Source organism: Glandiceps talaboti, chromosome 17 (genome assembly GCF_964340395.1).
Source record: "Glandiceps talaboti chromosome 17, keGlaTala1.1, whole genome shotgun sequence".
Classification (NCBI taxonomy): domain Eukaryota; kingdom Metazoa; phylum Hemichordata; class Enteropneusta; family Spengelidae; genus Glandiceps; species Glandiceps talaboti.
The window spans coordinates 13,218,108-13,236,052 of NC_135565.1; the positions used below are offsets into that span (position 1 = coordinate 13,218,108).

General features: G+C 36.6%; 1 protein-coding gene across 1 annotated transcript; it reads right to left on the minus strand.

Moving 5' to 3' along the window:
- Positions 1-1,981: 1,981 nt before the first annotated feature.
- LOC144448087 (uncharacterized) lies at positions 1,982-16,745 on the minus strand. Its single transcript, XM_078138240.1, has 10 exons — positions 16,673-16,745; positions 9,306-9,452; positions 8,081-8,251; positions 7,468-7,749; positions 6,369-6,686; positions 5,711-5,905; positions 5,203-5,379; positions 4,894-4,932; positions 4,580-4,658; positions 1,982-3,773 (listed from the first exon to the last, which is right to left on the minus strand). Exons 1-10 carry the CDS (start codon positions 16,743-16,745, stop codon positions 2,756-2,758), a joined length of 2,499 nt encoding a protein of 832 aa, XP_077994366.1. The 3' UTR covers positions 1,982-2,755.
- Between the last annotated feature and the right edge of the window lie 1,200 nt (positions 16,746-17,945).

Genomic DNA, 17,945 nt, shown 5'->3' on the forward strand with positions numbered 1-17,945 from the left:
TCAAACGCAAATGCAAAGTATTAAAATTTAAGAATGACGCTGTGGTCCCCAATATCAATAATGATTCTCGGCCCCAGTGAGTTCTGATATGTCTTCCTGAGGCCTACATTCTGCCATTTGTGATTTTTGTCAGTCATTCCTATAGTACAACAATCGATATGTTGGCTTTAACATATATAGACACAAACTCAAACTATTGTTGTGTGTTCATCGTGGTAGGTCACACAAGTGGGTGGTAGCGACGCCTTTGTTGTGCAGATATAATCACCCTGTAGTCAAAATGGTGTAAATACTGAAAGTCTCTAAACTGTACACTGCAAGATTATGGAAGTCATCAGAAATGCCACCCGACTTAAACCGACGTCCATTAAATACCTTATAGCATCACGTCGCAACAATAGTTTCTGTCTGCGTCTATCATTGTGAACTGAAACCTAGATTGCCAGAGTCGTAACTTTGTAAAGAGTATACCTACACAGAGTTAGCGAATTTATAAACTAACCTGGAGTACATTCATCCGCGGTTATACCATAGATGACTACAGCAACAAAAAATAAAATCCGCAGGGTGCCAGTTGCCGCCATACTCGGGTTTGTGAACTTGCACTGTACATGTAGATATTATGTACAGAAATTATTGATAATTAGATTTACTTTTCTGATATTGTTCTCATACAAAGACAACCTGTCTAAAAAGTAAGATAAAAATATGGATTATAATTCATGCCAATAGACATATGTCAGGGCAGCACCCAAAAAAACATAGTAAGATATATGACTTTGTCACTTTCCTACCATTGTGACTGTTCTGAAGTTTTACTTGATTTCATTGTTCTGCTCTGCTTAATATTTAATAGTGCATCGTTTAGGAGTAAAATCGAACGATAATTCTCATTCGAATTACAACTTGTACTTAATAGGGCGCTGACCCTTAATATTTGTTTATCCGTGTTTATAAAGTTTCCATGGTCACTTTTCTGAAATGTCATTGCTGTATGTCAAAAATCGTGTTAACAATAGAAGGTGGCCTAATATCGAGCTGACATTTTAGCATACTAATATTTTGACAACATGTCACAAACTTCCTATACGCGAGAGGCTAAGTCAACAGTTAAATTTGACATTCACACAGCTTTTTTTCCAATCTATGAGATTAAAGTCACGAAGTTTAAGTCATTCTGAGTTCCTAGCCACTGAACGTACGTTTTACAAACGCTTTGAAAATATCAGTTTGAGGCGAGGGTGTGGCAGCAGACACCATTTTGTTTACACAAATCACGTGAGGGATTGTTGACAGCAGTTATAAACAGTCAGCTACTAGACTAAGTGTAATTGCGGTGTATAATGTCACAATACTTGCACCAATTGTCACACAAATGTCATGTTTTCCACTTCAACAGCTATTTATTAGTAAATAATTCGACTCGAATAATTCAAAATGACTCAAAAGGCCTGGTTACTGGCGAGGATACAAATAATGTAAAGAGCTTATTGCGACTTCACTTTGAGTACACAGCTGGGCGCGCGTTTAAACATGGAACCCCTCACATGCACGATTGTTTACACCTGAATTGAAAAAGTACAATAGTAGTCACGACAAAGCGTAACATAAATGCTAAAATAAGTACGCCACCATTAAGCCATCGACCCTACACGTGTAGGGTCTATGATTAAACGAAGGAGCCTATTTTCGTATCGTAAAGCACAGACAAAAAAGCAACAAATAAACAAATACAACAAAAATATATATAAACAAAACATGGTTTAATTCATTTTGTTTGAAAATATTTATGTACATGTTAACCAAGGTTAATGTGAGTAGGAATAAGTGCTACCATCAATTACCAGTCTCTATGTAGAATTTATTTTTGCTGAAAGAATTCAGTCCTGTGACCAAAGCGCATAAACTTCTTTACAAATCTGTAAATTGAACAGGAAAAGTCACTTGACTTGTTATCTATATATATTGTAATTAGTGTTAGGTTTATTGTTTATTATTACTTAAGGAATTGACTTTTATGTCTGTAGCAGATCTAGAAATGGCCGCTAGAAACTCATCTACATTTTAGACAACTATTGTTGCCTCCCAGTGAGGCTGCAATTATTATGATTCTGTTAATGGTTAAGTCGGACTTCTGTCAGCCACAATACATCAACAAATCTGTTTAGGAAACCTAATCACGTGATGACCATGATATAACAGCGGCTGATAGACTGGTAATTTAATGTAGTGTTATTTAAGCATTACACAAATAAGACATTCAAAACACCCATGGTATTACATTGTGAACTCGATGTTGAGGGAGGGTTTAACTATATGTATAAGGTTTCTGCTGTGCCACAACATTACAAACATGCGTCTACATCATGTTTTCTTTACTTCTCGAAATATTAGTAAATCGTCCGAAAGCGTGATTTCAAAATGTTTCCATTAATTATGTTTTGACCAGCTGGTATAAGTTATTCCTCAAACACTTATGTCATCCGAACATAAGAGTGTTGTTACCACTCGGCGGCAAGGCCCTCTATGTTAATAATTGTGTTTCATTCACCTATTAACGGAAAGTGTATGACAACTTCTAAATGTAATCGGTTAATTCATCTAATTGTTAAAATGGTTAGCAGAGAATGTATGTAGTTAATTTAGCTTATTTTGAGTAAATAAAAATATGCTAATGAAAATTTATGTTAAAACATTATGTATGGCGACAACCGATGTCGTTAACGTTGATAGTGCTTCGTCTGAAAATTGAACATCAAGGTCCTTCAAGCACAGCATATTCAACTTCTCCATGATTGTCGTTTTTGTGCTCATATACTCGTTTCTCGTCTATGCCCTGTGTACCGTCTTGTTGGGGTACATCGTCATCAATTGCTGTGTATATGCCATCGTAGTTATCGTCATTTATTTCCTTAACATTTTCTTTTATGATGACATCGTCATCAATTGCTGTGTATACGTCATCGCCATTGGCATTGCTGTCTGCATCAGCTGACTCGTATGCCACGTTTTCAACAAAACCACATCGATGGTCGCCGAGATCGCCCACTGGACTGGTGTGTTCGACACTTTGAATTGTTCCACTATGTATGCTTTCATCCAGTGGTACTTGTACGTTCAGTTTGTCGTTTGGTAAAATATCAAGGTATTTCTCGTCATACTTATCACCTGTAACTCCATCTCCCAAGTCGTCAACTCCATAGATCATATTGTCTACAAACCCAGTATCAGGTGAATCTGTTAACTCGTACACGTTATTCATCAAATCACTATATTCGCTAGCATTGTCATTACTCGCCTCATTCCGTTTATCCAATCGTTTCTTTATTTCGTGAACCACGTCTCCTCTGTCATTATGATAATTTGCATAAACCTCATTATCGCGGTCGTCATTTGCATTTTGATATTCTTTACCTGTTGTTGCATTGATGACGTATTTATGTTCTCGGTTCGATAAATCAACACTTTCGCCCGTTTCATCTTCAACAACCCTGCTGTTGTTGGCTTTAATGTTATTACGATGAATGTTTACCACATCAAGTACGCTTGTATCAACAGGATGTCTTGTAGGTCTTGTAGCCTCTGGCGTTTGCCTTCCGAAAAGGAAATGACCATTTCCATCCTCGGTGACTTCTTCATAGGGAGTCGCTTCATTCCTTAACGAAGTCTGCTGTTTTGCATGATCATAGTTCCCACTGTCTTCTATCGCATCACCGTATTGTTGGTTAGTGAAATGCATACTTAGTTCACGTGGACGATGATGTTTAGATCTCCTGCACAAGTAAAAGTAAATCAGATATGAAAAAAAAATGTGTACTTTAATAGTCAAGGAAGTGATTTTGAAGGGGAAAGACAACACTGTTTGTGTAATGAACAGGATGAAATGCTTTGGTTTTACTTACTTGCTAAGTAATTATCAGTACGTACCAGGTATTGATCGGGACTTGACAAATGATCAATGGGCCTTGGTTGGGAACGTCTGTTAGTATAGAGAGCCTAGCTACTAGCGACTGATTGTATTATTATGCAGTTAAAATAACAACAGAAACAATTGGCAACATGTTTTACAGAATTAGCCTCTCAAGTCGTTTCGTGTTTTGTATTTTTGCTAGATTATCATAATTATGGTAATTGCAGAGAAGATGCGGTGCACGATTATCTATACGTCACTTTCGCCATAGTTCTGATGAATGCCACTTGTACAGATAATAGAAAGTGAATGAAAGCAACCATATATTTTATCTGGCGTAAAGTTTTATTAAACATAGTGAATTCATAAGGTATCCCTTACAGATTCAATTCAGCTAAACATTAATTCACATGTTGGTAATTTATTAATTACCTGAAAGTGAATGATTTTGGTTACTATTATCAACATCTTTGTGTTTAGGTATGATTTAGTTGACCGATTCACCGATCTCATTTCTAAATTGATGCTCGTCGTTCTCAGTAACAAAAACTTCTTATAAAAGAAGTAAGAACGATTATGTAAACCAAGCTGTTCGATTTGAGGAACTACAACTAAATATTCGATTTTATATAGTTGATAATTCTTTACGAAAATGTTCATACTGCTTACCTTTTATATATAAATATAACTACCAGCACAGCAAGTGCAATTACAATAGCCAATGGAACCAAAGTACCAACCACTATACCTAGAACAATAAATGAATAATTCGTTATTCTTAATAAAAAAAATAATCACCACATGTTTCGTTATACATCATGCTGTTACTATATGCAAATACAACTAATTTTTTGCTACTTGCATTTCAAAGCAGGGAACACCTTATAAATATGTCACCAAAACAGGAAACATTGCAACAGTCTTCAAAGAAGTTATTTGTTATTTAGTACGGCATATCACATTGATAACGAATGAATCCTTACCCGTGACATTTGATGAATGAGATTCTTGGGATGGCTTATCTGTTACAATAGAATAAAAGTATCTATTGAAATTAGTAATAAGAACCGAAAATTCTAAACTACCTCCAATTGTTACATGTTTGTCCATCAAAATGTAATAAATTTTAACAACTAGAATAACATTAATAAACAGACAAACCTACATACCTACCTACCTAACTAAACAACCCCCCCACACACACACACACACACACACACACACACACATACATACATACATACATACATACATACATACATACATACATACATATTATGAATACCAGCTACCTTGTTGAATACAAAGCGGTTTGGCTGTCCATCTTCCAGTGTGTGTACAAGTGATGGTGTCACTACCATTAATATAGAACCCATCAGTACATGTGTATGTCACAGTGTCTAAATACGTAAACTGACTTTCATTTCTGTCAGCATTGTCAACATAGCCAGGGTCACCACATGTAGTAGCTTTGAACGAAAAAGAAATAACATAAATACCAAACCGAGTACACACACACCCTTGCATTCTAATCTAATCAAGCTCCGTTTGTTCTTACACAAAAATAGGCACGTCTAGATCTGATTATCATCCAGAGTAAACAATTTACTTTGATATCCATCTTGTAATTATAGCAACAGTGCACCCATCACGTTCTGTGTTTATATAATACTAAGATATAAGTCTAGACTAAAAAATATATTATTTCAATTTCTTACTTGTGTGCTGTTCCTAAGCTCCATATAGACAATAACATACACAGTGGCTACTTCCTCATTAGCAATATGAGAGATTTTTTACCTTCACATGTAGGAAAGGTATCATCCCAACTTCCATCTTGTTGACATTCTATACTATGATGAGTACTAGATAGGTCATATCCCTTGTCACAAGTAATAGAAATAACATCTCCAGTGTAATAAATACACGGACCATTAGACTTAAAGTTTATTTCTACTTTTAGATTGGGAGGAGGCTGACAGTCTGGATAGACATCTGTAAGATTCAAAGTGAATTGAAAATATACTACCGTTAATAATATTGTAAATTGAAATGATAACTAGTACATACGTTTGCTTGTCTTAAGATTCAGAGCATTAACTTGTAACCCTGTCCATACATACACGTAATGCTTGGGCAAAGAAACGAAAGTATATATTTACTATCTATCCCACTCTGTACTGTTCATCTTCAGAGTATGAAAGTGTTGACACAGGCATGAAATAGATAGTAGTACATATACAGTCCCAATATCGTCATTTCTGCCCGTGGGCCAGGCTATTCTTTATTCTCCTGGTCGACCCAACGCGAAGAGGGCAGATAACCTCCTGTTTAGACGGAACAAACATAACAACAGTAATACCAGCTTGCCCAGCAAATATCCCGGATGTTCCTATCTGAAACAATGAGTTTGTTTCATATGTATATTGAGGAATTGACAAATAAACACATGGCTTACCTATACCAGTATATTCAATAGCAAACAATCCCATTTCATTCATGCCTTCTCTAAGGCTAAGTTGAATAAAAACCTGATTAGAACATGACATAGCAGTCCCGTTGTCGAATGATACGTTCACATATTTGCTATTAACTTCTTCAAACACGTGTACAGTCCCTATCCGATTATCGATAACAAAGTTTAACCAAATGGAGGTATTGCCAGGTGTTGTAATGGTCCATAAACAGTTCATTATCCCTGAATAGTTTCCAGGAAATCCAGGTGAGTATATAATTCCAGATCCATTCCTACTGCCTCCACAAGCACCAAGGGTTACTGTGTAAAAGAAGTCAATTGCAAGATGAATAGAACTAAGAATTATGCTGTTTATGTCATAATGTCAATTGATTCCTTTGGAAAGGTGACGACTAGAGTGTATATTTTCGTAAAATATGTTGGCATTTTGATATCAGTCCTGTGGTACACTGTATGATGTATCATCTGCTTTACCATGAGTACAAAAGAAGTAATGTTAAAAACGTCTAGTATATATAGTCATGCAGTAACACATTTTCCTGTAATCAGTAAACCAGTTCATAGGGTTGGAACTTGGCACACTCGGAATAACGTTAACTTTGTTGATACGTACACTGAATATTTTTCTTGGTGATCCAGTATTAAAGTAAGTCTTCTGTTATAGAATGATTCAAAAGAATTCATATATTTGTGTCTAGATCTATCAGATTCGTCTATTCATATATTCATTGCTCTGTGTGATTATCATCACAGAGTGGAGTATAGGTATATGGCACATATTATAATAGTTTCACATATAAAGTTTAATATTTGCAGATGGTGTCATATATTTTGCCATGCTTTTGGAGTCCTTTGGTATATAAATGTTCTGTTCGTATTTATCTGCAGTTTTATTGAAAATGTAACATGGTCTTATTATCTGGTGAATTAAATGTAATCAATTAAATTGAATTCATGCCTCACTCATTCATTCATTCATTCATTCATTCATTCATTCATTCATTCATTCATTCATTCATTCATTCATTCATACATGCATATGTCTCTCTTCATAAAGCCATAAGGTGATATTTGTACGTACCGATGTACACTGATAATTCTGTATTACCACCACATACTTGGGTATCATCACCACCACATCGTCTGGAACATTCACCGTGTTCTGCTTCACCATATATCCAATACGCAGTTCCCTCTATTCCACAGTAGCAATGATTTTTATTTCTCAACATAGCATATGATGTATTAAGTTTACGACAGTGGTTCAGACAGAGTTGTATTGTCATGTCATTATCCGCAAAGTAACCATCAGCCCATGAAGAATCACTGTTTACATTGTTATAGCAACCTAGGTATCCATCATCTGAAAATGAAAACAGAGGTTGGCATATTATTACAAAAAAGGCAGAATATTATACAAAAGTCTTGATTTTTTATGTTCTGTGAACTATTGTACAGTAATAAGATCACATCTGAGCAAACAATATCCTTCTATGGGTGGAAATGTTTAAATATGTGCATGTAAGCAATAACAACGTGGCATATCGAGTAGTTGTTGTCATTATACATAATACATAATATTACATTGACACTCGTTCAGTACAATATATGTATTTATCATGTACGTCAGTTATATAGTCACAGCATGATTATCCTATAATAATATCACATAAAATATATAAAACTAAACTTACAGTTGCATTTTGTTGTTGCAGAATTAAGACATGTTGGATTGACACTTGCCGTACAATCAGCAATAGACATTTCATCCCCATTACAGCGTACATTGATAATCCTTGGACGAAGATCTCCTGTAAGAGCGCCATCTTCCCTACCACTCCACATGGCTCCAGGATTTCCAGGAACTATTGTGATAAATTAAAAATTATCGTTGCCTTATGAAGACCTATATGTTATAATTACAATATCGTAAATGTTTTACGTCATGAGGCACAATTGTAGAAATGTAACGTACCAGTTAACATTCATAGTTGGTGCACAGGGGCTCGGAAAAGACCTTTGTATTTGTTTTATTTATTTATTTATTTTTTTAGGCTTTTTCACTTTTCTTTTTCTTTTTAAAATGTGTATACCCTACAAGGTGTCATGTAATAAAGTAACGTTTTCAAAAGCTGATGTGTTTATTTCTTAAACCAATTTTGATTGTTCTTTTGGCTTTACTTTGGCTGCCTTACTAATTATTAATGAGTTACTGTTACGGAGCGCCCAAGAGCGGCGATCCCTAGAGCATGTCGGCAACCCTTGTAACCAGTGGAAAGAGTCTCGAGGGCGCTCGGCAGAAGTAACTCATTGATAATAAATAAGGTAATCATAGTAAAGTCATCAAAAGAACTTGAACAATCAAAAATTGCTTTAGAAGCAAAACTGAAATCGTTACGTTGTAACAAGACACCTTGTAGTGAAAAAATATATACTTTAAAGAATAAAAAAGTAAAAAGTAAACCAAACAAAATCAATATTTGTAAAATCCAAAGACCTTTTTCGAGCCCCTGTGGTTGGTGCGGTGTTGGTAACATACATGCTTCGATTATCAAAGCAATGATATTTTATATTGAATTTCCAGTACAAAATATTATGCATTCATTTGAACGAGACATAAAACAATCATTCTGCAGCGATTATTTTCAAATTAATTTCAGATTAGAACAACAGTTTTATATTGTCTGATGTCAGTTTCCACACTCACTATTTCTCGTGAGACTTCACAATTTTTGCGATTTTAATGTATTTTTTCTCGAGTACGTCAAAAAAAAGTTTTGGGTCGGCAGTGAAAAGCTACGGGGGGGAGGGGGGGTAACCGGAACCAAACAATTAGCAAGACATGGTCTTTGCTTGTCATTTGATGTTACATTACACCGTCTCGGATACCATACTATGTGCTGTTCTTTGTTCACCTACCCAGTTCGTTACATAATATATCAGCTTCATGTAACTGCCATCCAGACTGGCATAAGGGTGTCCATCCTGTATCGTCAAAGACTTCAACCAGACCGTCGTAGGGTGATTCACCATCTACTAGTCGAACTCTTTTGATAGATGTTGTCTCTGAAAGGATTTGAATAATTGTTAAATTTGCTATAATCTTCAATCTCAACAAATATTTATATAGAATGCAACTTCGTGACATAAAGTGGTCAAGTGCTATACCTATTTAAAATCTCAAATAGAATGTAGATATTTAGCCAAAATCTCCATTTGTGTTTTCCTAAATATCTTAGATAGGTTTTACCACATTGCGATTTTTTTTTAAAAGTATATGAATGTACACATGATCAGTCATTTTCGAAAAGATAAAACCCTCTCAGCCTTTCATTCAGTGGCCATTCATTTCTCGTTGTGCGATCTCTCAAATGTTGCTACGAGTTTAGGGATTACAAACGAACGTGTATTAACATATTGTAAATAGGTCGAAAGCCTATTCACTCACTCGGTTTTTTGCCGTATCCCTGTGAGCCTCCTGCCACTCAAGCCAATGTAGACGTGATTTCTAGCCTGATATGTAGGTCAACAATGACTTGAACCACAGGTAGACTATTGATCAAATGAAAACTCTCCAGTAATTTAGTTGCTTGACTAAGATATAGTATGTAAGGGTTTAAAAACATCTACCAATAGAATATCTGTTTCTGTAGTATGTTATTTTCCTTAAAGTTAGTACATTATAGTTGAACGGATATAGCAAAACGTTTGTCCCGAAGTCTTATTATTTTACGAATATATGAAATGCTGGAACAATCTTTTACTGTTTTTTGTCATGGCTTTTGAGTATAAGCGTATGCATTGAGTACCATCAACACATCATTAAGTGCCATTCATGATCATACTGGTACGAAGTACACAACACAATATCACATACCATGAACAGTGTGTTTCAAGTACTTTAGACTGTCTGAATTTTACATCAACCGTTTGAAAGAAAAACTCTAAAAGGATGAATGCGACCCATTCCTATTCCTAATACTACCTCTTAGTCAATGTACTCTAAACCTTTAGTTCGCGCTGAGATAAAATGACCGAGGATCCACAATAGTACCTTCGTTATTATTAACTTACAGGGAGGGATTGGTTAAAGACGCCAGAAGGGATACTCTGAATTAGACGAAATATGGCGCTTAACATTTTAAAATATGCGTGCTTTGGTCCCTTGAAAGGGTGTTGACGACAGCCCCCTTCTCAATAACAAATGTTGTATTAGGAGACTTAGTGTTACTTTGAGTCGCTAGACGATTACGTGTTATTCCTCAAGATTTTCCTTCCTTCATCCAAGGAAAATATAAGTGAACTAAGGTGGCTTTGTCACCACGAGTCTCTAGACAAGTAATAACAAAACCCGTAGGTCACCAGTATTTCCCGGCTGAGTGATGGACAATATTGGGGAGTAATATAATACCCGCTCAAGCATATTTTATGAAAAATACGGAACAATAATGGCGTTGTGGAACCTTTGGATTCAAATTTCGAGAACCATGGAATCACTTACATACACATGGGTCGTCATGACGTAGCAGGGTATCAAATCCATATTTTTGTTGAAAGAAAGTAATAATTAGACTTGTGCAATAACGTTCATTAGCATGAAATTCAAGATTCTCCATTCTTTAACATGTTTGTTACCATCTCGTGTCTGTGAGTCATTCAGATTCCGCCTGACTTCATATTAAATAAGATTTACATTTCGTCATAATTATAACCTTTGAACTTTTGCCACGTCGTCTTGTTAAGTCAAACTATAACCCGATGACACATGTAATGGTCCAGGTAAGAAGTTACAAAGAGATAGAGTTCACCATGTGTTGACCTCGTCACGAATCTACACCGCTCTGTAAACAAGTGACGTCATGTCCACACAGTATTTAAAACATTCCAATTTTGTAAAACGGCACCTGTGGAATTTGGTAAAATTGTGCGTCATCTAAGTTATGACATTGGATATTTCTGACGAGGCATGAAGCAACCCAATTTTGCTCTCAACATCTCCAAGGAAAATGCCCATCTTATCAAAATTTCGCCAGCACCACACAGTATGACATTACAAATATGCTCCATCATTTTCGTACCAGAAAAAAGTATGATCAATGGAGTCCTCCTACATTGATGACCTTTGACCTCTAGCATAAATTAAAGCCTCCTTTTAGTATTAAAGGTATACTAGCTGTAACTGCAACATTTTTTTAATCTGTTTGTTAGATATACTGACCTACTTAATATTGTACACTCGGAGCAGAATTGAATCCCCTGTTGGTATATGTATTTATATAGCTGTAACACATAATGTGGTACTGTAACAATAGATCCAATCGTACAGAGTTTTGGGTCCGCACCCAAAAATCCCCCCCCCCTCCCAAAATGAATTCACGATATCAGCCTGTTGCTGTACTACTTCTGGATACAATCGACCCCAAATCGACACGTGTACAATATCTAATTATTGATATTTGAAAAAAAAATTAAGCGAATATATTGTTTGTTGGTTGTCTATTTTTTTTTTAAAGTATTACCCCAGTTACAGCTAGTGCAGTTTGAAAGGGAATGGATGGTTGAGAATTCACTATGTTTAATAAAAACATAGTGTTAAAATGAGATGAAATTAGTCTTGATGATATTCGTTGCTTCTAATCTCAAGATCTATCTTCACCCCATCGAGCGCAATGAGAAATGGTGAAACAGAAGTTGTTCATGAAATTGAGGAAATACCCCAACTATTAAAATAATGTAAACAATGTATAAGTAGCGACAAATATACAATATTTGGACATTAATATGTAACTGTCTTAAAATACTTATCATTGGAGAGAATTCTGTGATATACGCCACCGATAGTCTCTGAGTTATGATACAATGCGTCGATCCCAACTTAGGCGGAAGTAACATTTAGGCCTACGGAACTTCTTTGTATAACAATAACATTCGCTTTAAAAGGGACAAAGGGTAAGCCTCATACATTTATTTGTGGAACCAGAGAAATCATGGTCACTAATTCTACATCGCGCGGCTTCTCTAAAATAGACATAACATTGGGAAATTTGAGTAATGCATTAGAAGAGGCCTTCTTTCTATATATATATATATATATATATATATATATATATATATATATATATATATATATATATATATATATATATATATATATATATATATATATATATATATATATATATAACTCGGTGAGTATCAATCTGCTAAGACAGTGCTCTATACCGCAGTGGCAGAGCGTAATAGTTTTGGTAGTACTGGAACTCTTTCTTGGGTGTAACTCGGAGTTTCACGCATATTGCGATCATCAGACACTCTGAGGCCTACTCTCTGGGTGTGCTGTATATATAGAGTGTAGACAATAGAAATACCATCACTATTGTCTGTGTTGGTGGGTGGGTAGGTGTTGTATGTGTGGAGGTGTTGGTTGTTATTGTGTGGGTTATTGGGTGCGGACAAGTAAGTGTTGGCGGGTTGTTCCATGTTGGGCTTTGATGTTCCGTTAGTTAACGGGTTTAATAGTTTAGGTGATAGATGCTCTATTGAAGTTGGACAAATAAAACTTATTCTCGTGTCGGCATTTGGATATCAACTCAGTTCTTTTGTTTAGTGTGGAGCTTTTGTCTGCTTTAATAATAGTTAGTTTTTCGGTTAAACACAGGTTGCATCGTTTTGTTTTATTGGTGTATGCTTGGGCTTTCTTGTTGATGGACCAGGATACGGAAAAAGGCTCATTGTTTCTTTTCAGTTTCCAAATGTGTTTTGATAGTTCTGTGCTGTTTTCGTGTTTTTCATGTTTGAATGACTGTTTGTGGTTGGCGTATCTCTGTTTGAAGTTGTTCTCTGTTAGACCGATATATACTTTTGTTTGTTTTCCGTGGACGGTGGCTTGGTATACGATGTTTTCCGTTTGGCATTCGCCGTTCAGAGGGCAGGTGTCTTTCTGTCTGCAATTACAGGGTTTTTGAGTGGGTTTAGTTTCGCTGTTGGAGATGGTGGCGTTATGCGCTTTGATTATGGTAGCCATGTTTGGCATGCAGCTATAACTGACTTTGACATTGTTTCTGTTGAATATTTTGTGTAACTTAGAGTCTGTTGGGAAATGTTTTGTGATTAGGTTGAGGAATCGTTTGCCTACATTGGTGGCTACATTTTTGCTGTATGGTGGGTTAAACCAGATGGTGTTTCTATTTCTGTTTTTCTTGTTTTTCTGCGTCGGGGTGCTGGTGTACGTGATGTTCTCTTTGTGGCCGCTGGTTTTTAGTGCATTTTGGTACAGTGGGGCTGCCTGGAATGCGATGGAAGGCATTCTTTTTTCTCAAAAAACAATCAGGCGAAAACGATAGCACCACTACAAAAACAAATTTCGGTTTCAATAGCAAAAGATGCCCGCCACAAATCGACGAACTTCGACCATTCGAGAATGATATGTTAAAACTCATAGAAGACATCAAATTCCGTAAAATCAATGACCCATTCCAAACCACACTTAGAAACGATGTTAGAAAAATCAAAAACTCCCACGAAATGATCATCCCAGCCGATAAAACCAGAAACCTGTACCTCCTTCAAAAAGATCAATACAACAAACTCCTTAGAGATAATATAACCAAACACTACAAACCCGCCAACGATAGAGCCTACAACAGCATTAACGCAGAAGCAAAAAGTATAGCACAAAAACTCGATTTAGACGATAGGACTGAAATACTCGCCAAGAAAGAAGCTTTTATAACGTTAAAAGACCATAAAGACAATTTCGAACACAGTTTACCTTGCAGACTAATCAACCCCGCAAAAAGCGAGATAGGCATTATTAGCAAAAAAATACTTGACACCATCCTCCAAAACATAAGACCCATAGTCGCCGTCAACCAATGGAAAAATTCTATGTCAGTCATCGAATGGTTCAAGAACTTAGATGACAAAAACAAACACACTTTCGCCTGCTTCGACATATGCGACTTTTACCCATCCATAACCGAAAAATTGTTATTAGAATCCCTCAAATTTGCCGGCCAATACACCACCATATCAGATGAAGACAAACAAATTATCATGCACGCGCGGAAATCTCTACTCTTTGATAAAACCAAACCATGGGTAAAAAAGAATAGCAATGGATCATTTGACGTCACAATGGGAAGCAACGACGGGGCCGAAATATGCGAACTGGTCGGAATATTCATGCTACACAAATTAGCCAAAAAATACGGTAAAGAAAACATAGGTCTATATAGGGACGACGGACTAGCCGCCTTCAAGAACATCACCGGAAGTAAATCAGAAAGTATCAGAAAAGACATAACTAAAACCTTCAAAGCCATGGGGTTAAAAATAACCATACTCACCAATCTGAAAACCGTCAACTTTCTAGACATAACGCTCAACCTCAACAACGGTAAATATTACCCTTACAGGAAACCCAACGACAACCCCATGTACATACACACGCAGTCTAACCACCCACCCAGCATCATCAAGAACATATCGTCAGCCATCGGCCGTAGAATTTCCGACATATCATCCGACGAACACATCTTCAACCAGGCAGCCCCACTGTACCAAAATGCACTAAAAACCAGCGGCCACAAAGAGAACATCACGTACACCAGCACCCCGACGCAGAAAAACAAGAAAAACAGAAATAGAAACACCATCTGGTTTAACCCACCATACAGCAAAAATGTAGCCACCAATGTAGGCAAACGATTCCTCAACCTAATCACAAAACATTTCCCAACAGACTCTAAGTTACACAAAATATTCAACAGAAACAATGTCAAAGTCAGTTATAGCTGCATGCCAAACATGGCTACCATAATCAAAGCGCATAACGCCACCATCTCCAACAGCGAAACTAAACCCACTCAAAAACCCTGTAATTGCAGACAGAAAGACACCTGCCCTCTGAACGGCGAATGCCAAACGGAAAACATCGTATACCAAGCCACCGTCCACGGAAAACAAACAAAAGTATATATCGGTCTAACAGAGAACAACTTCAAACAGAGATACGCCAACCACAAACAGTCATTCAAACATGAAAAACACGAAAACAGCACAGAACTATCAAAACACATTTGGAAACTGAAAAGAAACAATGAGCCTTTTTCCGTATCCTGGTCCATCAACAAGAAAGCCCAAGCATACACCAATAAAACAAAACGATGCAACCTGTGTTTAACCGAAAAACTAACTATTATTAAAGCAGACAAAAGCTCCACACTAAACAAAAGAACTGAGTTGATATCCAAATGCCGACACGAGAATAAGTTTTATTTGTCCAACTTCAATAGAGCATCTATCACCTAAACTATTAAACCCGTTAACTAACGGAACATCAAAGCCCAACATGGAACAACCCGCCAACACTTACTTGTCCGCACCCAATAACCCACACAATAACAACCAACACCTCCACACATACAACACCTACCCACCCACCAACACAGACAATAGTGATGGTATTTCTATTGTCTACACTCTATATATACAGCACACCCAGAGAGTAGGCCTCAGAGTGTCTGATGATCGCAATATGCGTGAAACTCCGAGTTACACCCAAGAAAGAGTTCCAGTACTACCAAAACTATATATATATATATATATATATATATATATATATATATATATATATATATATATATATATATATATACATACATATATATATACATACATACACATACACACACACACTCACACACACACACACACACACACACACACACACACACACACACACACACACACACATATATATATATATATATATATATATATATATATATATATATATATATATATATATATATATATATATATATATATATATACCTGATTTGCAGGGGTTGGCGAAAATGACTTATCCGGGTCGCCTTGGCATAAATTCAGCCCACTGTAGAGTGGTCTGAGGCATAAAGAACTGCCGAAAAGAAATCTACATCGCCTTTGTTCCCCTTTAACAGGAACAGTGGCGTAGGGTTGTTTGAGCATAGGCACTTACTTGTAAGCGATCCATACAGACAGACAATATGAATAGCGCTTTAGACTCTCCTAAGCTAGCTCTACATTGTTACATTATGATAGCAACTTCTCTTCTCTGGTGTTTCCCTTCCAGTAAAAGTTGAGAAGGGGTTGGTGTAATGTCAATAAAACAATATATTGGGAGAGCGAAATTGATAGTTATGCCATGACATATTGCTATTGGTTGAATGATAACAAGGCTTCTTCAACTAGTTCTTATACTTCATTGTGATAATCAAAAAATGAAATATTAACTTTACCTGCATTAGTGTCAGTAACATTGAGTACGGCAACGAGAAACGACAATAACTTGAGTGGTGTGTTTGCCTTCATACTGGTATTGATAGCGGAGCCGGTCAGTCTGTTGTAGAACATGAACCCGGAAACACGGGTAGTTGAAAGTTCAAGTCCAGGATGGGCTAGAAATGCCTTCAGTTGATAGATAATGAACTTCCATTGTCCATAGTCGGTGGCAGTTACGATAAATTACGAGTGTGCTAGTTTATGCTGGCCACAACGCAACATAGAAACGTATAACGTCGGTACACAGCTTGCTTGACTACTTCCGGGTTGGTAAGCGGGTATTTATACCCCGTGTACTGTGATAGTGACTAGTGAATGGCGCCATCTCCAGACGTACACATAATATGTAAAATAGTGCCTGACTACTGGGTCACAGGTCACATCGTTAACTGCTCCGTATCTGTAGTCAGTTTATAAAACTTGAAGATGGTAATAATTATATCCATGATAAAGAGAAGTTTCGGTGGTATAGAATTTCTTTTCTGTCAGTGAAAGGCTATTCTGTAAAGACCTTGATGACCCAGAAAGTTCACTGCATTGTTAAGTGACGCAAACATCATTGTATCATGGCACCGCGACCGGTTTCCCCCATGATACGAAACAACTCGTCAGGTGAGGGCATGTAATGGTTGTTAGCATGAAATGTAGAGTGTATTTAGACCATATTGGTTTACTTTGAAGAAGTCCTCTGGTTTAGCTTCACACTTTAAAAAATACGATTTCCAAACCTTGGGAATTAGTACCTGTACATTTTGTAGTACAGCCATGCAGCATTTAAAGCATTAACGTTAGAGAAGAACCCACATCTCCGTCTAAAGTCTATTTAAGCGAGTAAATACAGACAATCTAAGTAATGTTGAGTTACCTCGCGATCGGCGGAGTTGAACTTCTTTTGTAAACGATATTAGGGATCAGACACAAACAAAGTAATATGAGACACTATAATTATTGTAATTAAATCTTGCAGAGCCAAGGCAAGAGAAGTGAATAGCAGTTGTAATGATAGCTGTTATTTTAAAACCTTTGACATTTTTTGTAGGCTGGTTTCACAGTTGTGATATTTTCATTGGCAATTGAAACAATTATGTATCGAAACCTTGATGCCACCAAACTTCATAGCTTACTCATGCACTGCAAATATCCGGGTAAAGAAACTTTACTTAGGGTTTTCGCAAATAAGACGTGACGACTTACTGCTAGTTGATTGTTGTATACATGCAAATCACGGTC